Here is a 17,116-nt window from a genome sequence, read left to right as displayed (position 1 = left end):
TGGCAGCTCACCACTCGAGGGTACCTAAGGATGGGCAATAAATGCAGGCCTAGCCACATCTCAAAAATTATTATTTTTTAAAGCACAATATCAAACATGATCAGCGGGATTCTCCGGCCCCCTGTGCCAAGTCAGAGAATCCCCGGGGGGGGTGACACGAATCCCGCCCCGCCTCTGGCTGCCGTATTCCCCGGCACCGGTTGTCGGGTGGGGGCGGGGTTCTCGCCACGCTGGTCGGGGGCCGTTGGCAGCGGCCTCTCCTGGCAATTTTCCAGGCCCTGATTGGCCGAGCAGCCGTCCGTTTCTGGCCAGTCCCGCCGGCGTGGATTAGACATTGTCCCACACGGCGGGATCTGACAGGTAAGTCGCCTGGGGCAGTCCTCGGGGGGGGGGGGGGGGCGGTGGTGGTAGTGGTGAACGGGGGGAATCCGAACCCGGGGGGCGGGGAGGGCCCACGGAAGCCTGGCCCGTGATTGAGACCCACCGATCTGTCGGCGGGCCTGTGCCATGGGGGCACTCCTTCCTTCTGCGTCGGCCCCTGTAGGGCTCCGCCATGGCCGGCGCGGAGATGCCAACCCCCTGTGCATACGCCAGAATACGCCGGCCGGTCTGCGCAAGCGCGGAACCACACTGGCAGTTCCGCGCATGCGCGAGATCACGCCGGCCTTTCAGCACATGCGCTAACTCGCCGTCAGCTGGCGTGTCGCCAACCCCCCTGGCGTCCACCTAGCTCCCGGAAGTGCGGAGAATTCTGCACTTTCGGGGGCTGTTGACACCGGAGTGGTTCGCGCTGGTTTTCCCGCCGGCGTGGGGACTTAGTCTCCGGAAAGGAGAAACCCGCCCAACAACCCTCTTCAGTGTATTGTTGTTTGAAAATTATAGGAAACCACTTCTGGATTTAACCGGATAGAATATAATTTCACAATCGTTCCATGTCACAGAATTGTTGCTTTAATGCTTAACTGCTCTGACACAAAGAGTAAATGCTAGCTTTTCCCTTTTCATCTAGGTTTGATACACCTGTGACCTACAGTTACTATAAAAAAATGGAAATAATGGTTAAATGGATAGCATGTCACAGTATTGTGTTTAATGAGGAGAACAGGGAGAGTTTGCCTGTTGAGACCTGCTCCTGTTAACACATCATCCAGAAACTTCGGGGACTGATGTTAACTGTAATGTAGAGCTTAAATGTTCCTTTGAATTAGACAGGATACAGAGCATTGTGTAGCTTAACTCTTCATTTTCCCAGCTTGGTAAAAATTAGGCTCTCCTGGCCCTATTCGCAGGTTCAACTGAGTTGTGACCTGGCACAGTCTTCCAGTGGGAGCTGCTCCTCCAAATCTGAATCAGTCACAGGCACTGAAATGCTTTACCAGCGAGAGTCACCTATATCACACTTGGCTGGGGATCAGAAAATCCTGCCGAAGAGGCACAGTTCTTAAGTTCTTCAGCTACACATGAAAGAATGAGGACAATACAGTGAAGACAGTGATCAGAAATGACCTGTGGAGTTGTGCATATAACAGTGCTTAGTTGCTGAAGTGTTGGAGTCCCCTGCACCAATTTGAGACACAAGATGGACTTTCAGAAAAAGCATGGGTCCAAGTTACATTGGAAGATGTCAGTGGTCAAGTTCATGTAGACACCAGGGTTTCTTATGCTTGGCAGTAAATTCGGAATGCGCTTGCCTGGAGAAAGAGACTAATTAATAGAGAATATGTATGTCACTGGTATCTATTTTTTTCTTCTGGGCTTATCAAAGATGCCACACTTTTGAGACAGCTACTTCCACACCCTCTTGAGGTCCCATTTCAACAAAACCCACTGTGGCATCTTGTACAAACTTTCATCCAGATAAAGTATTTGACATATTTCTCCGGCCAGTCGAGGCAATGGATAAACAGCAATTAACTGGCTCTTGGGTTGCCAAGCTCTGCTGTTAGCTGATTTCTAGGTTTGGTCGGCAACCATACAGGATGAGGTCAGTCCTCATCTTCTAAAAGCCATTCTCCCAGCCACTATTATATAATTGTCTTCCAAACATGCAGCCACTCTGGACCATTGCTTAATATTAGCAGCCTATCTATTTCCTGTACAACAGCCATTGGCATATGTAATGATATTTCTGTGCCCAAAATACTACTCAAATACTGATTGACAATGACTCTTGTTGCTTATAGGCCATGGGCTTAGTTCTTGTAAGACTTACATTGTACCACTTTGCATCCAAGAGGTGCTTGCCTACCACCAGTGAAAACTCTGCCTGACTAATACCTCCAATTCACAGGGAATGTGACACAGGTGAGGGGTTACTTTAACATTTGACCATGGAATAAATGAGTGATATTCGATTGGCTGACACTATACATCGATATGGAAAATCAGTGGGCAGCCAATCTGACTGGCTTTCGAGAGCATCAAAAATAAAATTAGCCCTTCGGAATCTGCCGCATGCTTACTGCACTGCAGGCTCACCTGATTTGGCACATTTCTTGGATCCAGTGGCATGAAAATGTCAGTTTGCTGTAACATAAGTCATCCTTCTTCCAGGTGTTCTCTGAAGGTCAACCGTCAGGAGGTTAAGTGGAAGTGGTGAATATATGTCTCTTCTGATACTTCCAGCTAAATGTGGAAGGATCTATGAATATTAATTCTGTTTTTTTAATGAATAAGGACAGAATGCCTTGCATCTCCATTTTGTAGCCTCTCCTGAGTTTATCTTCCTCCACCTGAAGCATCCGGTGCATTCAAAATCCAGCAAAAATATTTCTGTTTAACACTTTGGAGTAATTTAAATTGCCCACACCTACCAATTCTAATGAAGGAAACTAACAAACGGGCTCCTTTTTTACTCCCCCCTTTTTTCTTTTTTGTTTCTCCATTCTGTCCGGAAAATTAAAAAAAAGCACAGCCGGAGCCCGGGAGGGGGGGGGGGGGGGGGGGAGGAAAGAGAGAGAGTGGAGGAGGAGGGCAATGGGGGGGGGGGGGGGGAAAGAGAGAGAGTGGAGGAGGAGGGCAATGGGGGGGGGGGGGGAGGAAAGAGAGAGAGAGAGTGGAGGAGGAGGGCAATGGGGGGGGGGGGGGGACCATAGACCAATCCAGAGGGCAAAGAAATGCACACAGGGTAAGTTAAACGAAGGACAAACTACACCTCTCTGTATAATAAAGGAAATTAGCGCGGGCGATAAAAATATGATGTGTATATATACAATATATACAACTGCTTATAAATATGGGAAATGCCAATAAAAAGGTTTATTTTTTTTAAAAAAGGAAAGGAATTTGGTAGTAGGAAGTCCTGCATTAGTAACCTTTGAATGTAAATAAAAGGTTCCCTTTGCAACTATGTACACCATTGTAAATAAAGAAACGTGATTATGAAAATTATGGTCACAGATGCGGGGACAACCTGTGATATATATGTTGTTGATGTGCTTGTTGTTCTTGTTCTGTTTTTTAAATGTATATGTTATGTAATTTTTGATATTGTTAAAATTCCAACAAAAATACTTAAAAAAAGAATATCTATCTGCGCCTTAAATATACACAAGGACTCTGTCCCACAGCTCTCAGTAGCAAGGTGTTCCGAAGACTCTCAATCCTCTGAGAAAAGAAATTCTTCCTCATCACAGTCTTAAATTGGCACCCCTTTATTCTGAGACTATGCCCTCTGGTCCGAGACACTCCCATGAGCATTTACTCTTTCAAGCCCCTTAAGAATCCGAGATGTTTCAATGTGATCACCTCTCATTCTTCTAAATTTCAATCTGCCCAACCTGTTTAACCTTTGCTCATAAGACAATCCCTCCACACCGGGAGTCAGCCCAGTGAACTTTCTCTGGACCGCCTTCAAAATCCAAGAGCCCCAAATCAGGCTCCACTCTAGGCACCAGACTGATCTCGAGTCACCTGACTTCCTCCGCCCATCGCAATCTGGATCTTGCCCTTGATGGGTATCAGATTCACCTGGCGACCGGGCAGGTTCAACGGTCATGCTTCCGAGACCTCACCAGGGTGCTGTTTAGCACTGGTCTACACGGGTCTCGTAGGGCATTAGACGTTCCAGGTGGTTGGGGACATGGCAGGGTGGTACCCTGATACTGCCCCTGTCACCCAAGCATCTTGGGACTGCCATCCGGTCCTCTGGCACTGCCATGGTGTGGGTACCAGGTTGGCACTGCCAAGAGTTAAGTCCGAGGGGGGTGGGGCCTTGCTAATTGGAGGGGAGGTGAGGGGATATTACCAGGGGCCTCGACAAGATTGGGGGGTGAGGGGGGTGTGGTCCAGAAAGTGGGGTGCCTGAAAGTGCGGCGGGGGGGGGGGGGGGGTTGGCCACAGGAGAGATCCAGACTGCTGCTCAAAATGGTACCTTGATCCGTGAACAGCTGTTCCTAAAATCTCTCCAAGTGTGGCCTTGGCGGGAAGAAATTTGCGGAGACCAAATAAAGCAGGGTGATTCTTGCCGCTGTTGCCACCGAGAAACACCCAGCCAAATGCATCCAAAAGGGGATTTAAACTTTTTCCACTGAATCCCACCCGTGGTGTCACCAGTACTTTATACATTTGCAGCAAGACTTCCCTACTCTTATACTCCAACCCCCTTGAAATGAGGGCCAACATTCCATGGGCCTTCCTGATTACTTGCTGCATCTGTGTGCTAGCTTTCTGCATTTCGTGCACATGTACCCCCACATCTGTTTGAAAAGAAAAAATGAAATGAAATGAAAATCGCTTATTGTCACAAGTAGGCTTCAAATGAAGTTACTGTGAAAAGCCCCTAGTCGCCACATTCCGGCACCTGTTCGGGGAGGCTGGTACGGGAATTGAACCGTGCTGCTGGCCTGCCTTGGTCTGCTTTAAAAGCCAGATATTTAGCCCTGTGCTAACCCTGCCCCCAACAAACCAGTGTGTTGCAGCTTTCTGCAGTTTTTCTCATTTTAACTAATACTCTATTTTTTTATTCTCTCTTCCAAAATGAGCCACTTCACATTTTCCCACATTTTACTCCATTTGTCAACTTTTTGTCCACTTTTGTACACTTACTTAACCTATCAATATCTCTTTGCAAATTGTTTGTATCCCTCTTGCAATTTGCCTTTCCATCTATTTTAGTGTTGTCTGCAAATTTGGCTACAGTACATTCACTTCCTTCCTCCAAGTCATTAATATACATTGTAAACAGTTGAGGCACTAGCACTGGTCCCTGTGAAACCCCACTGGTTACAGGTCACCAACCTGAAAAAAAACATTATCCCCACACACTGTTTCCTGCTCATTAGCCATTTACCAACCATACTACCTCCAACACCATTGGCTCTTATCTTATGACTTAACCTTTTGTGAGGTACGTTGTCGATTGCCTTCTGGAAGAACAAATACTGGTTCCTCTCTATCCACGCACTGGGACCTTCTCAAAAAATTCTAATAAATTGGTCAAAGACAATTTCCCTTTCATGAAGCCATACCGACTCTGTTTGATTGGATTATGGTTTTCCAAATGTGCCGCTATTACTTCCTAAGTAATTGATTCCAACCTATTTCCAACAATAGATGTTAGGTAATCAGCCTACAGTTACCCGTTTTTTGCCTCCTTCCCTTTTTGAGTAGAGATGTCACATCAGCAGCTTCTGATACTGCCCCAGAATACTAGGATTTTGGGAAAATTACAACCACTGCCTCCACAATCTCTGGTACCTACTTCTTTTAGGATCCTAGGATTCAAGCCATCAGGACCAGGGAACTCATCTGCGTTTAACCCCATTATTTTGTCTGATGCTACTTCTCCAGTGACGGTGATGGCATCTAATTCCTCTCCCTTATTCCTTAGTATTAATGGAATTTTTGAAGTATCTTCCACTGTAAAGACTAATGCAAAATATATGCTTAACTCTTCTGCTATTTCCCTGTTCCCCATAACTATCTTCTCAGATTGATATTCTCTGGGGCCCATGTTCACTTTGACCTCTCTCTTCCTTTTTATTCTTTTAAAGAGGTTCCTGTCAGTTTTTACATTCCTCGTTAGTTTTCCCTTGTAGTTTATTTTCTCCTTCTTTATTATCTTTTTAGCCCTCCGTTGCTGCATGTATCCCAATCTTCAGGACTATAACTGACTTATGCGTTCTTATATGCCTTCTTTCACTCTCCTTAATACTTTCCTTAATACTCTACTTAACTTTCTTGCTTAGCCAAGGTTGGTTTATCCCTCTCTTAAAATCTTTCCTTTTTACAGGGATATATTTTTGCTGAGAGTCATGAGTTACCTCCTTAAATATCTGCCACTGCTGACTTACTGTCTTTCCTGCCAATCTATCTGCCCAGACCACTTTAGCTAAATCTATCCTCATTTAATTGTGATTCCCTTTATTTAAGTTAAACACAGTTGCTTCCAACCCAATTTTCTCACTCTCAAGCTGAATATTAAATTCTATCATGTGATGATCACTACTTCTTTGGGCATCTTTTACTCTGAGTTTTTAAACACAGAGTGCAACTTTATGAGAGTGTCAACAATACCAATAAGAGGGGCGAATGATTTAAATATTTCATGAAATACAATTTGCACTGGTTAGATTCACATAGTTCAGTAAATAATGAAGTGTAAATCTGACACATTCAAATGAATGATTAACTGATTCTAATTGGCAAAAACGAAAATAGTGCAATTCTGCTGTCTGAACGTGCTTTCTATATAAGGATTCTGATGTTGTATATCAAGTAAATATTCTTTTAGTCACGCAATACAGAGAGGATATAAAAAGAGATTTCATTGAAAGAAAGACAAAGGTATAAGTAGAATGTTTGTATTTGTCGAATTCAATGAACTCATTTAAAAAAAATCAAACTCATGCATAGCAAATGATCTAAAACTTTGGATTTGGATTTGAGTTTATTTTCACATGTACAATTTAAATGGAGGTACAGTGAAAAGTATTGTTCTGCGTACAATCCTGACAGACCATTCAAACATGAAAAAAAACATAGGGCATACGATAGATATACACTGTAAATACAAAGAAACAGACATCGGGTGAAGCATACTGAGTATGAATACTGAAGCACACAGTCCAGAAGATGTGTGGAGAGATCAGTTCAGTCCATAAGAGAGTCATTCAGGAGTCTGGTAACAGCAGGGAAGAAGCTGTTTTTGAATCTGTTTGCGCGTGTTCTCAGACTTTTATATTTCCTGCCCGATGGAAGGTTGGAAAAGAAAATAGCCTGCATTGGAGGGGTCTTTGATTATGCTGCCCGCTTTCCCAAAGCAGTGGGAGATGTAGACAGACTCAGTGGATGGGAGGTGGATTCACACAATGGACTGGGCTGTGTTCACGAGTCTCTGTAGTTTCTTACAGTCTTGAGCCAAGCAGTTGCCATACCAGGCTGTGTTGCAGCCAAATAGGATGCTTTCTATCATGCATCTGTAAAAATTGGTAAGAGTCAAAGTGGGCGTGCCGAATTTCCTTAGTTTCCTGAGGAAGTATAGGCGCTGTTGGGCTTTCTTGACCATAGCGGCAATGTGGATGGACCAGGCAGATTGTTGGTGATGTGCACACCTAGTAATTTGAAGCTATCGACCATCTCCACCTCGGCATCATTGATGCAGACAGGGGTGTGTACGATACTTTGCTGCCTGATGTCAATGACCAGCTCTTTAGTTTTGCTGATGTCGAGGGAGAGATTGTTGTTGTTACACGATGCCACTAGGTTCTCTGTCTCCCTCCTGTACTCTGACTCATTGTTGTTCAAGATCCAACACACTATGTTCATGTCATCAGCAAATGTGTAGATGGAGTTGGGGCCAAATTTTGCCAGAGAGTTGTGTGTGTATAGGGAGTATAGTAGGGTGGCTAATTATGCAGCCTTGCGGTGCCCCGGTATTGAGGAATAATGTGGAGGAGGTGTTGTTGTTCATTGACTGTGGTCTGTGGGTCAATAATTCAAGGATCCAGTTGCAGAGGAAGGAGCCAAGTCCTAGGTATTGGAGTTTTGATATGAGTTTGACTGGGATTATGGAGTTGAAGGCGGAGCTGTAGTCAATGAATAGGAGACTGATGTAGGAGTCCTTGTTGTCGAGATGTTCTAGGGATTAGTGTCAGCCAGGGAGATGTTGTCTTCTGTGGACCGGTTGCGGCGGAATGCAAATTGCAGTGGATATAGGCATTCTGGGAGTATGGAGTTTATGGGTGCGATTCTCCGCCCCTCCGCGCCGGAACCAAGCCCGGCGCGGGGGTGGAAAGTAGCCGTTCATGCCGGAAATCCGGCGCAGTGGCGAGTTCGTGATTCTCCGCGGACCCGCCAGTCCTGCGCAAGACGTCAACACGGCGCCAGTCGGGGGCCATTGGAAAAGGCCCCCATGGCGATTCTCCATGGTCGACCGGTCGAACTCCTGTCCGGCGTGGTGTACATGTGGTACCATCTGGCAGGAGCTGGGACCCACGGCCGTGGTGGCGTTCCTGGTGGGGGACAGGGGTGTATCCGACTGCGGGGAGGCCTCAGCATTGGTCAGGACCGCGATCGGGGGCCATGATCGGTGGGCCATCGCTATCTGGGAGTGACCTACCTTCCTTTGCGCGGGCCCAGTGTGTGGCTCTGCCATGTCGTCCTGCGCATACACGGCCGCGCGGTCTGGCTAGCAGGGCCCGGCCGGCAGCCAGAGCTGCGGGACGCACGCTGGGGCTCTGCTAGCCCCCTTGAAAAACGGAGAACCACCCCGCACCTTTTGAGGAAAAATTCCGGAGTGATTCTCGCCTGTTTTCCAGCGGGCGTGGGGACTTAGTCCCCATAGGGCAGCACGGTAGCATTGTGGATAGCACAAATGCTTCACAGCGCCAGGGACCCAGGTTCGATTCCCCGCTGGTTCACTGTCTGTGTGGACTCTGCAAGTTCTCCCCGTGTGTGCGTAGGTTTCCTCCGGGTGCCCCGGTTTCCTCCCACAGTCTAAAGATGTGCAGGTTAGGTGGATTGGCCATTATAAATTTCCCTCAGGGTCCAAATTGCCCCTTAGTGGTAGGTGGGGTTTCTGGGTTATGGGGATTGGGTATGGGCTTGGGTAGGGTGCTCTTTCCAAGAGCCAGTGCAGACTCGATGGGCCAAATGGCCTCCTACACTGTAAATTCTATGAAAGAAGGGAGCATCTTGCCCATGTGTTTCATGACCAACCTCTCAAAGCACTTTGTAATGATAGATGTCAAGGCCACTGGATGGTAGTCATTAAGGCACGTTGCCTGGTTCTTCTTTGGCACCGGTATGATGGTGGTTTTCTTGAAGTTAGTGGGAATCTTGGAACGGAGTAGGGAGAGGTTGAAGATGTCCATGACCGCAATGCCAGTTGGTCCACGCAAGACTCGGTCAGAACCCATTGCTTTCCAAGGGTTCACTTTCAAGAAGGCCAATCTGACTTTGGACTTTGTGATGGTAGGTATGGGTGTGTCCAAGGCTGCTGGGTCAGTTGACAATGGTTAGTTGGTTTCCTGATCAAAACAAGCAGAGAATGCATTGCATTCATCGGGGAGGGGTGCGCTGTTGCCAGAGATCCTACCCAGCTTTGCTTTGTGGACCATTATGTTGTTTAAGCCTCGCCAAAACCGATAAGAGTCCGTGTCATTAGTCTGTGATGCTAGCTTCGTCTGGTATTATCTCTTGGCATCCCTGATGGCTTTGTGGAGGGTGTATCTATATTTCTTGTATCGGTCAGGGCTGTTTATCTTGAACACGTCATACCTGCCCTTCAGCAGGGAGTGAATCTCCCGGTTAAACCATGGTTTCCGGTTGGGAAACACATGTACTACCTTCTTTGGCATGCGATCTTCTAGATACTTGCTAATGAAGTCTGTGATGGTGGTCGCATACTCGTTTCGGTTGGCTGCTGAGTTCTTGAATATGGACCAGTGCACTGACTCCAAGCAGTCACAGAGGAGCTCTTCTGTTGCCTCGGACCAGATTTGCACAACCTTCTAAACCAGATTCTCCCGCTTAAGTTTCTGTTTCTATGCGGGAGAATGAGCACCATCTTGTGGTCTGATTTTACAAGGGAAGTCATAGAACATAGAACATTACAGCGCAGTACAGGCCATTTGGCCCTCGATGTTGCGCCGTCCTGTGAAACCCCTCGAAAGTCCCTCTACACTATTCCCTTATCGTCCATATGCCTATCCAATGACCATTTGAATGCGTTTAGTGTTGGTGAGTCCACTACTGTTGCAGGCAGGGCATTCCACGCCCTTATTACTCTCTGAGTAAAGAACCTACCTCTGACATCTGTCCTATATCGATCTCCCCTCGATTTAAAGCTATGTCCCCTCGTGCTGGACATCACCATCCGAGGAAAAAGGCTCTCACTGTCCACCCTATCTAATCCTCTGATCATCTTATATGCCTCAATTAAGACACCTCTTAACCTTCTTCTCTCTAATGAAAACAGCCTCAAGTCCTTCAGCCTTTCCTCATAAGATCTTCCCTCCATACCAGGCAACATCCTTGTAATTCTCCTCTGTACCCTTTCCAATGCTTCCACATCCTTCCTATAATGTGGCGACCAGAACTGCAAGCAATACTCCAAATGCGGCCGCACCAGAGTCAGGAGATGGACCGTAGGCTTCCTTGATTATTCGTCGCAGTGGTCAAGGATGTTGGCTCCTCTGGTGGGACAGGGGATGTGTTGGTAGAATTTTGGAACAACAGTCTTGAGGTTGGCCTGGTTGAAGTCCCGGCCATGATGAACAAGGCCTTCATGTATTCTGTTTCATTGTTATTTATAGTGGTGTACAATTCATAAAGTGCCTTCTTTACTTCCACCTCGGGTGGGATGTAGACTGCCTTGATGATGACAGAAGTGAACTCCCATGGAAGGTAGTATGTCGGCACTTCACAGTCAGGAGTTCCAGCTCCAAGGAGCAGTAGTTCGCCAGGGTCACCACATCTGAGGATTAGAAGGAGTTGATGAGGAGGCAAACCCCTCCACCCCTCGCTTTGTCCGATGACTCAGTGCGGTCCATCTGGTGAATTGACAAGCCATCAGCTGGTATGGCACAGCTCGGTAAGGCAGGGGTGAGCTATGTCTCCATGAAACAGAGCACACGGAAGTCTCTTAATTACCTCTGAGAGGTACATCTAGCGTTAAGGTCGTCCAGCTTGTTTTTGATTGTTTGGATGTTTACCAGGAATACGCTGGGAAGAGGAGACATGAAACCACCTTGATTTAGTCTCATCTGCAGACTGGCATGCTTCCCTTGTTTGCTCAATCGGCGGCTACGCCTGGATGTTCCCAGAATCCGATGGGAAAATTATGACCTTGTGGCAGGTAAGTAGCTTTGTCTGGTGGGCTCCTGGGCTGATTGCAATTTTGGTGTCGCATCTGGCAGGAGCCCGGGCGCTGGTTGCAATTTTGGGGCTGCTGGGGCACATGTTATATAACCTCTCAGGCCCCGGGGTTCTGAGAGTACAGGTCTATATTTCGGCATGTTCAGGTCATCCCCTGGGGTCGCCGCCATTTTAGGGTGTTTAGTCTGGGTTTGGGTCGCTGGCATGTCTGGCAGTGGGCAGCATGGTAACACAGTGGTTAGCACAGTTGCTTCACAGCTCCAGGGTCCCAGGTTCGATTCCCGGCTCGGGTCACTGTCTGTGCAGAGTCTGTACCTCCTGTCTGTGTCTGTGTGGGCTTCCTCCGGTTTCCTTCCACAGTCCAAAAATGTGCAGGTTAGGTGGATTGGCCATGCTAATTTGCCCTGAGTGTCCAAAAAGGTTGGGTGAGGTTACTGGGTTACTGGGATAGGGTGGAGGTGTAGGTTTGGGTAGGGTGCTCATTCCAAGGGCCCGTGCCGACTCGATGGGCCGAATGGCCTCCTTCTGCAGTGTAACTTCTATGATTCTGTCAGGTTGGGCTGGGTCACGTGTTGGGTTCCAGCGTTGGTGGTCTGGTCGGTCATTGCTAGAATCAGGCATTGGAGTAGGCCTCGGCGAGCCTCTATGTGGATTCTCCTCCTACTTTCCTCCATCTGCCAGTAAGTTGTGCGCTGAACAGGTCGGGTCGGGCAAGGTCTTATGGTTCGGGCCGGTTCGGTCTTTCCGGGAGCCAGGTTGATTCCTATGCAAGGTCAGGCTCGGACTTCTGGGTTGGGCCTCTTCCACTTCCATGTTGAAGCCAGGGTCAGGTAGTTGGAGGAGTCCTGCCGGGATGGGTCGGGTCGGGTTATGTGCGCGAGCCCATGGATGTTGGAGAATCTTCAGACTTGCAGGTAAACATAAAAGAGAAAGGTTAGAGATTGTGTTAGTGTCAGAATTCAGTTTTAAAATGTTAGTACGGTTGTAAGAGATGTCGGAAGAGGATCTGTGGTAGTGAACTCGCAGAGATTCTCCACACTCCGGTGCCAGCTTGTATTTCTTGACAAATCTGAAGTGTTTAGCCAACACGTAGAGGGCACTTTTGATGTGGCGAGGTACCTGGAATGTGAGCACATAAATAAGGTTTTTCGGTTGCTGTGATGCCTCTCCTTGACATTTGAAAAAACTAATCTTACAAAAAATGTAATTTCTGCAAAGTTCTTCAGATTCCCTTCGATGTAGAAATTCCAACAAAACGGTAAACTGCTCTTCAGAACCTTTCTCTTAGGTTCTGCTGATCTGCTACCTAACATAAGCAAGAGACTCCCCATGGAAATTGCAGATGATTGTCTGCAAGGCAGAGGCACTGAGCAACAGTAAAAGCACGTAATTCACAAGGTCACAAGATAAATTGAGATGAGGCAGCATATTGAGCTCATCCATTCAGGAAACAAAAACTTAACAATTCCATCACATTATCTCATCGTATCTCGAATGCATGTAATGCTTTTCTTCATTGTTCTATTTCTAGTGTACCTACCTTTTATATGAAAAAATCCTTCCCGACATTGGCTTTTCTCAATGTTCATTGCCTTGGCTTGTCTTAAGTTCATGCTCAAGCTTTACTTCTGCATCATGTAAAATCTCAGTGGTCCTGCCACATCCAGTTGTGAATGGTAGTGGATAATTAAAAAGCTGAAGGAGGAGACTCCACAAATATCCCTATCGTTAATAAGGAGGAGCTCAGCACATTAGTGCAAAAGATAAGGCTGAAATGTTTCCAACAATCTTCAGCTAGAAGTGCCGAGTGGATGATCCACATCGGCCTCCTCTGGAGGTCCTCAGCATCACAGCTGCCAGTCTTCAGTCAATTCGATTCACTCCACGCTATATCAAGAAACAGTTGAAGGCACCAGGTATTGCAAAGGTCCTGATAATATTCCAGCAATAGTACTGAAAGCCTGAGTCCACAAATTGCCATGCCTCTGGCTGGGAGGGGTGGGTGGAAGCAGCTCAGGATGAAGCATCGGCAGACAATGCACCAAGGACATTTCTTCAGACAGACCGTATCCTACAAGATTATCTCTATTTAATATACGCAATCCTTTGGCACATTGTTCAGTCCGTGTAGTTCCTCATAAAAACGCTTGGTTTGAGGTTTTTTTAAAGTTTGAAATACTGAGTGACCTTTCAGCAATTCTGCTGTCTGAAATTCCTCTCTGGGCAGATATCTTGATCAACATCAGCATTAGGTGAGGTCAGATAAACTTTTGAATTAACAAAATAAAAGTTCTGACGAAGAGGCATATTGGACTTGGAACAATACCTTTGTTTCTCCCTCCACAGATACTGACAAACCTGATGAGTTTTTGCAGGACTTCCTTTGTTTTTATTTTTGAATTTTAATACTGTTGGAGACAAGAATCGTGAATTTTGTGTTGCTGTGCCCCAGCAGGCACTCTTCAAATACAAATCCAATTCCTCATGTCAGTAAAAGTCTTGCAGAACAGCTACCAACTCTCCATCTGAATGGTTTCTTTCACTCGATCATGTGAATCTCACCGCTCCCTTCCTCATCACTTCGATGTTGCTCCTGTGCATTACAAGTTTGGAGGCTCACAGTTTCTATGCTATTTCACCCCCGGTTCCCGCACAATGCCCACTATCAGCCCAATATTCTTTGCCCCAACTTTGTTTTATCCTGCTGTGCTTGTCCTACCATTAACTAGTGAGAAATGGCTTCCTTATAAAGTATTGAGCCCTATTTTATAGTATCATTCTTTTAGATTTTGAGCCCTTTTCCTGGTCTATTTTCCTCCCCTCACCCACTAAAACACTTTCCACAAGGTGCATCACCAACCGTGGCGGCAGTGGTATAGTGGTTAGCACTGCTGCCTCAAAGCGCCAGGGAGCAGGTTCCATTCTGGCCTTGGGTGACTGTGAAATTTGCACTTCTCCCCATGTCTACATGGGTTTCCTCCTTGCGTCCGGTTTCCTCCCATAGTCCAATGATGTGCAGGTTAGGTAGATTGTTTTTCTTTGGTTAATGATAAGCTCTGCGTAAGGTTGCTGCGGGAGGAAGATTTGGTGCTGGAACAAAGCAATAAAGATTTGCCAGGTGAGCGAGGTTACTGCACAGCAAATCAGCACACTGTAGGGCAGCATGGTAGCACAGTGGTTAGCACAGTTGCTTCAAAGCTCCAGGGTCCCAGGTTCGATTCCCGCCTTGGGTCACTGTCTGTGTGGAGTTTGCACATTCTGCCCGTGTGTGCTTGGGCTTCCTCTGGGTGCTCTGGTTTCCTCCCGCAGTCCAAAAATGTGCGGGTTAGGTGGATTGGCCATGATAAATTGCCCTGAGTGTCCAAAAAGGTTAAGTGCAGTTACTGGGTTACGGGAATAGGGTGGAGGTGTGGGCTTGCCTAGGGTGCTCTTTCCCAAGGCCGGTGCTGACTCAGTGGGCTGAATGGCCTCCTTCAGCACTGTAAATTACCCCTTAGTGTCACAAGTAGGCTTCAAATGAAGTTACTGTGAAAAGCCCCTAGTCACCACATTCCGGCACCTGTTACCCCTTACCAAATTACCCCTTAGTGTCCAAGGATGTGGAGGTTAGGTTGAGTTATGGGGATAGGATGGGGAAGTGAGCCTGTGTAGAGTGCTCTTTCAGAGGGTCGATGCAGACTTGATGGGTCGAATGGCCTCCTTTTGCACTGCAGGACTTCTATGGAACCTCGCCCTCTATTTACAGATATTTCTAAACCTTCCCCTCAATGAAATGCATTTAATGGTCCGCCTTCCGATACTCATCTCCAGTCCACTGAGATATATTTCAACCTCTCTCAAGGTAGTTATTTATCTCTATCTCCCTATGGAAATAGGTACCTATATTTTCTCCCCTTTATGAACATACCTAATCCTCTTCCTTCCTCTCTCTCTTCCTGTGCCTTCTTCTCCCTTCCACTTATGCATTTTCCTCAGGTGCCCTTACACAATTCCCTTTCTCATCACCAGGGACTGGTTTAGCACAGTGGGATAAACAGCTGGCTTGTAATGCAGAACAATGCCAGCAGCGTGGGTTCAATTCCCGCACCGGCCTATCCGAACAGGCGCCGGAATGTGGTGACTCGGGGCTTTTCACAATAACTTCATTGAAGCCTACTTGTGACAATAACGATTATTAAGGGGCTGGTTTAGCACAGGGCTAAAGAGCTGGCTTCTAAAGCACACCCTGAAGATTCACTCCCTGTCTGTAGCATCATTGGACTCTAACTAGCTTACTGCATACATTTGATGACTCTGCTTGCTCCTCATGTGCATTGCCTTGTACATGACTATATTGTACTCAATTTGCCTTTGTTTTGTCCATATACAGCTTATATCCAAGGAATTTTGTAGGTCGGATGTGCTTCCTCCAAATCATTGTTTATTATTTGTAAATGTCATTAATTAAAATTGGCTAATGAATTTAAGTTACTGAACAGTAGGAGGCCAGCACTGATCTATGCAGTACTGCTCTTCCACATCAACATTATTCCTCTTAGGAGTTTTCCTTGCCTTCCAGCTGTTTTGAATCCATGTGCAACAAATCTCAAGGTTTTTCAGTAAATCCCTTCTTTGTGTTACATAGTTCTGCTATTTCTTCACAGTCTAGAATGCAGGATAGAATGATGTTTCAACATGGTGGTAAGTACCTCAGAGCATTGTCATAAAATTGAAGTACTTAACCACACACGAATGTGCTCTTACATTCAGTTGGGCTGATTAACCGAAGATCATGACCTGTTTTTCCTATCAATGGGTAACTTTACCTCATTGTTAACACAGTCAGCCCAAAATGATTTACTGACTCATTTAGCAGATATTTAGAAGCATTACAATTAAATCCAATTTAAATGTGCTGAAAACGGACATCATCTTGTCTTGGGTAAAACGCAACTGACCACTAAGGTAACAGAGAGGGAGAGAATGATAAATTACATGATAAGGTGTGACAGTTTACACAAAGCATACCCATAAATATTTCAATTTTTCCTTTGCTTGTAACCTTTCAATATATCTTCTTGTTTTCTTCTAAGTTGTCATAAAATAGTTCAATAAAGTTTATAGGAAAAGGAATGAAAGCACCATGAATCACAAAGTATGGACAGCCGCTTAGCAGGTACTGATACCAAGTATACCTTTGAATAATCTGCATGACTTTTTGACTACCTTGGCCTCTTTACATGCACTAAGCATGAGTGGATGTTTATTGAATTTGGCCATTCTCTGCAGTCATGCTCTTTATAGCTGCTATACTTTATTAATCATCTAGGAGGATTGTAAATAACCTGTATGGCTTTGATGCCAACATAGAACAATTGAACAGTATAATCTGGATGGTTACCTGCAACATTGAAGGCCAATATCCTTCCTATTTTTATTGAGGTACTCATGGCCGAAATTCCCCGGTTGTCAGGATTCACTTTTCCGACTGGCAGCACCCCCCCCCCCCGCCAGCGGGTTTCCCGGTGGTGTGGATGGTTACAAAGGGAAATCCCATTGACAAGCAGAAGGAAGATAGAATCTCGCTACCAGCGAACGGCACGCCGGTGAGAAACACACGGCTGGAGCACCGAAGAATTCCGCGCATTGTCTTCACTCTAAATTCATTCTAAATGTTGTCTTTAAAAGCCGTACATGTATCTATTAGTTATTACTTCTTGATTTACCTCATCTTATCGTCTGATGATTTTTTGCTCCACTTTTCTTTCATGCCCATAAACAATATAGCCGAAATTCTCCAGCCATTCACGCTGGCAGG

At 46.2% G+C, this 17,116-nt stretch overlaps 1 protein-coding gene across 2 annotated transcripts in view; it reads left to right on the top strand.

Moving 5' to 3' along the window:
* znf804a (zinc finger protein 804A) overlaps positions 1 to 17,116 on the top strand; it is a 460,452-nt gene that overhangs the window by 342,089 nt on the left and 101,247 nt on the right. Inside the window, exon 1 of one of the 2 annotated variants that reach the window (XM_038789217.1) lies at positions 12,149 to 12,233. The exons of the other annotated variant lie outside the window; for it this stretch is intronic. Within the exon in view, the coding sequence (XP_038645145.1) occupies positions 12,204 to 12,233 (30 nt within the window). The 5' untranslated portion in view covers positions 12,149 to 12,203. Of the gene's footprint in view, positions 1 to 12,148; positions 12,234 to 17,116 lie in introns of those variants that run through there. 2 annotated transcript variants of the gene reach the window in all.

The sequence above is a fragment of the Scyliorhinus canicula genome, chromosome 2 (genome assembly GCF_902713615.1).
Source record: "Scyliorhinus canicula chromosome 2, sScyCan1.1, whole genome shotgun sequence".
Taxonomy (NCBI): Eukaryota; Metazoa; Chordata; class Chondrichthyes; order Carcharhiniformes; family Scyliorhinidae; genus Scyliorhinus; species Scyliorhinus canicula.
This window is presented reverse-complemented; position numbering and strand designations above follow the sequence as displayed.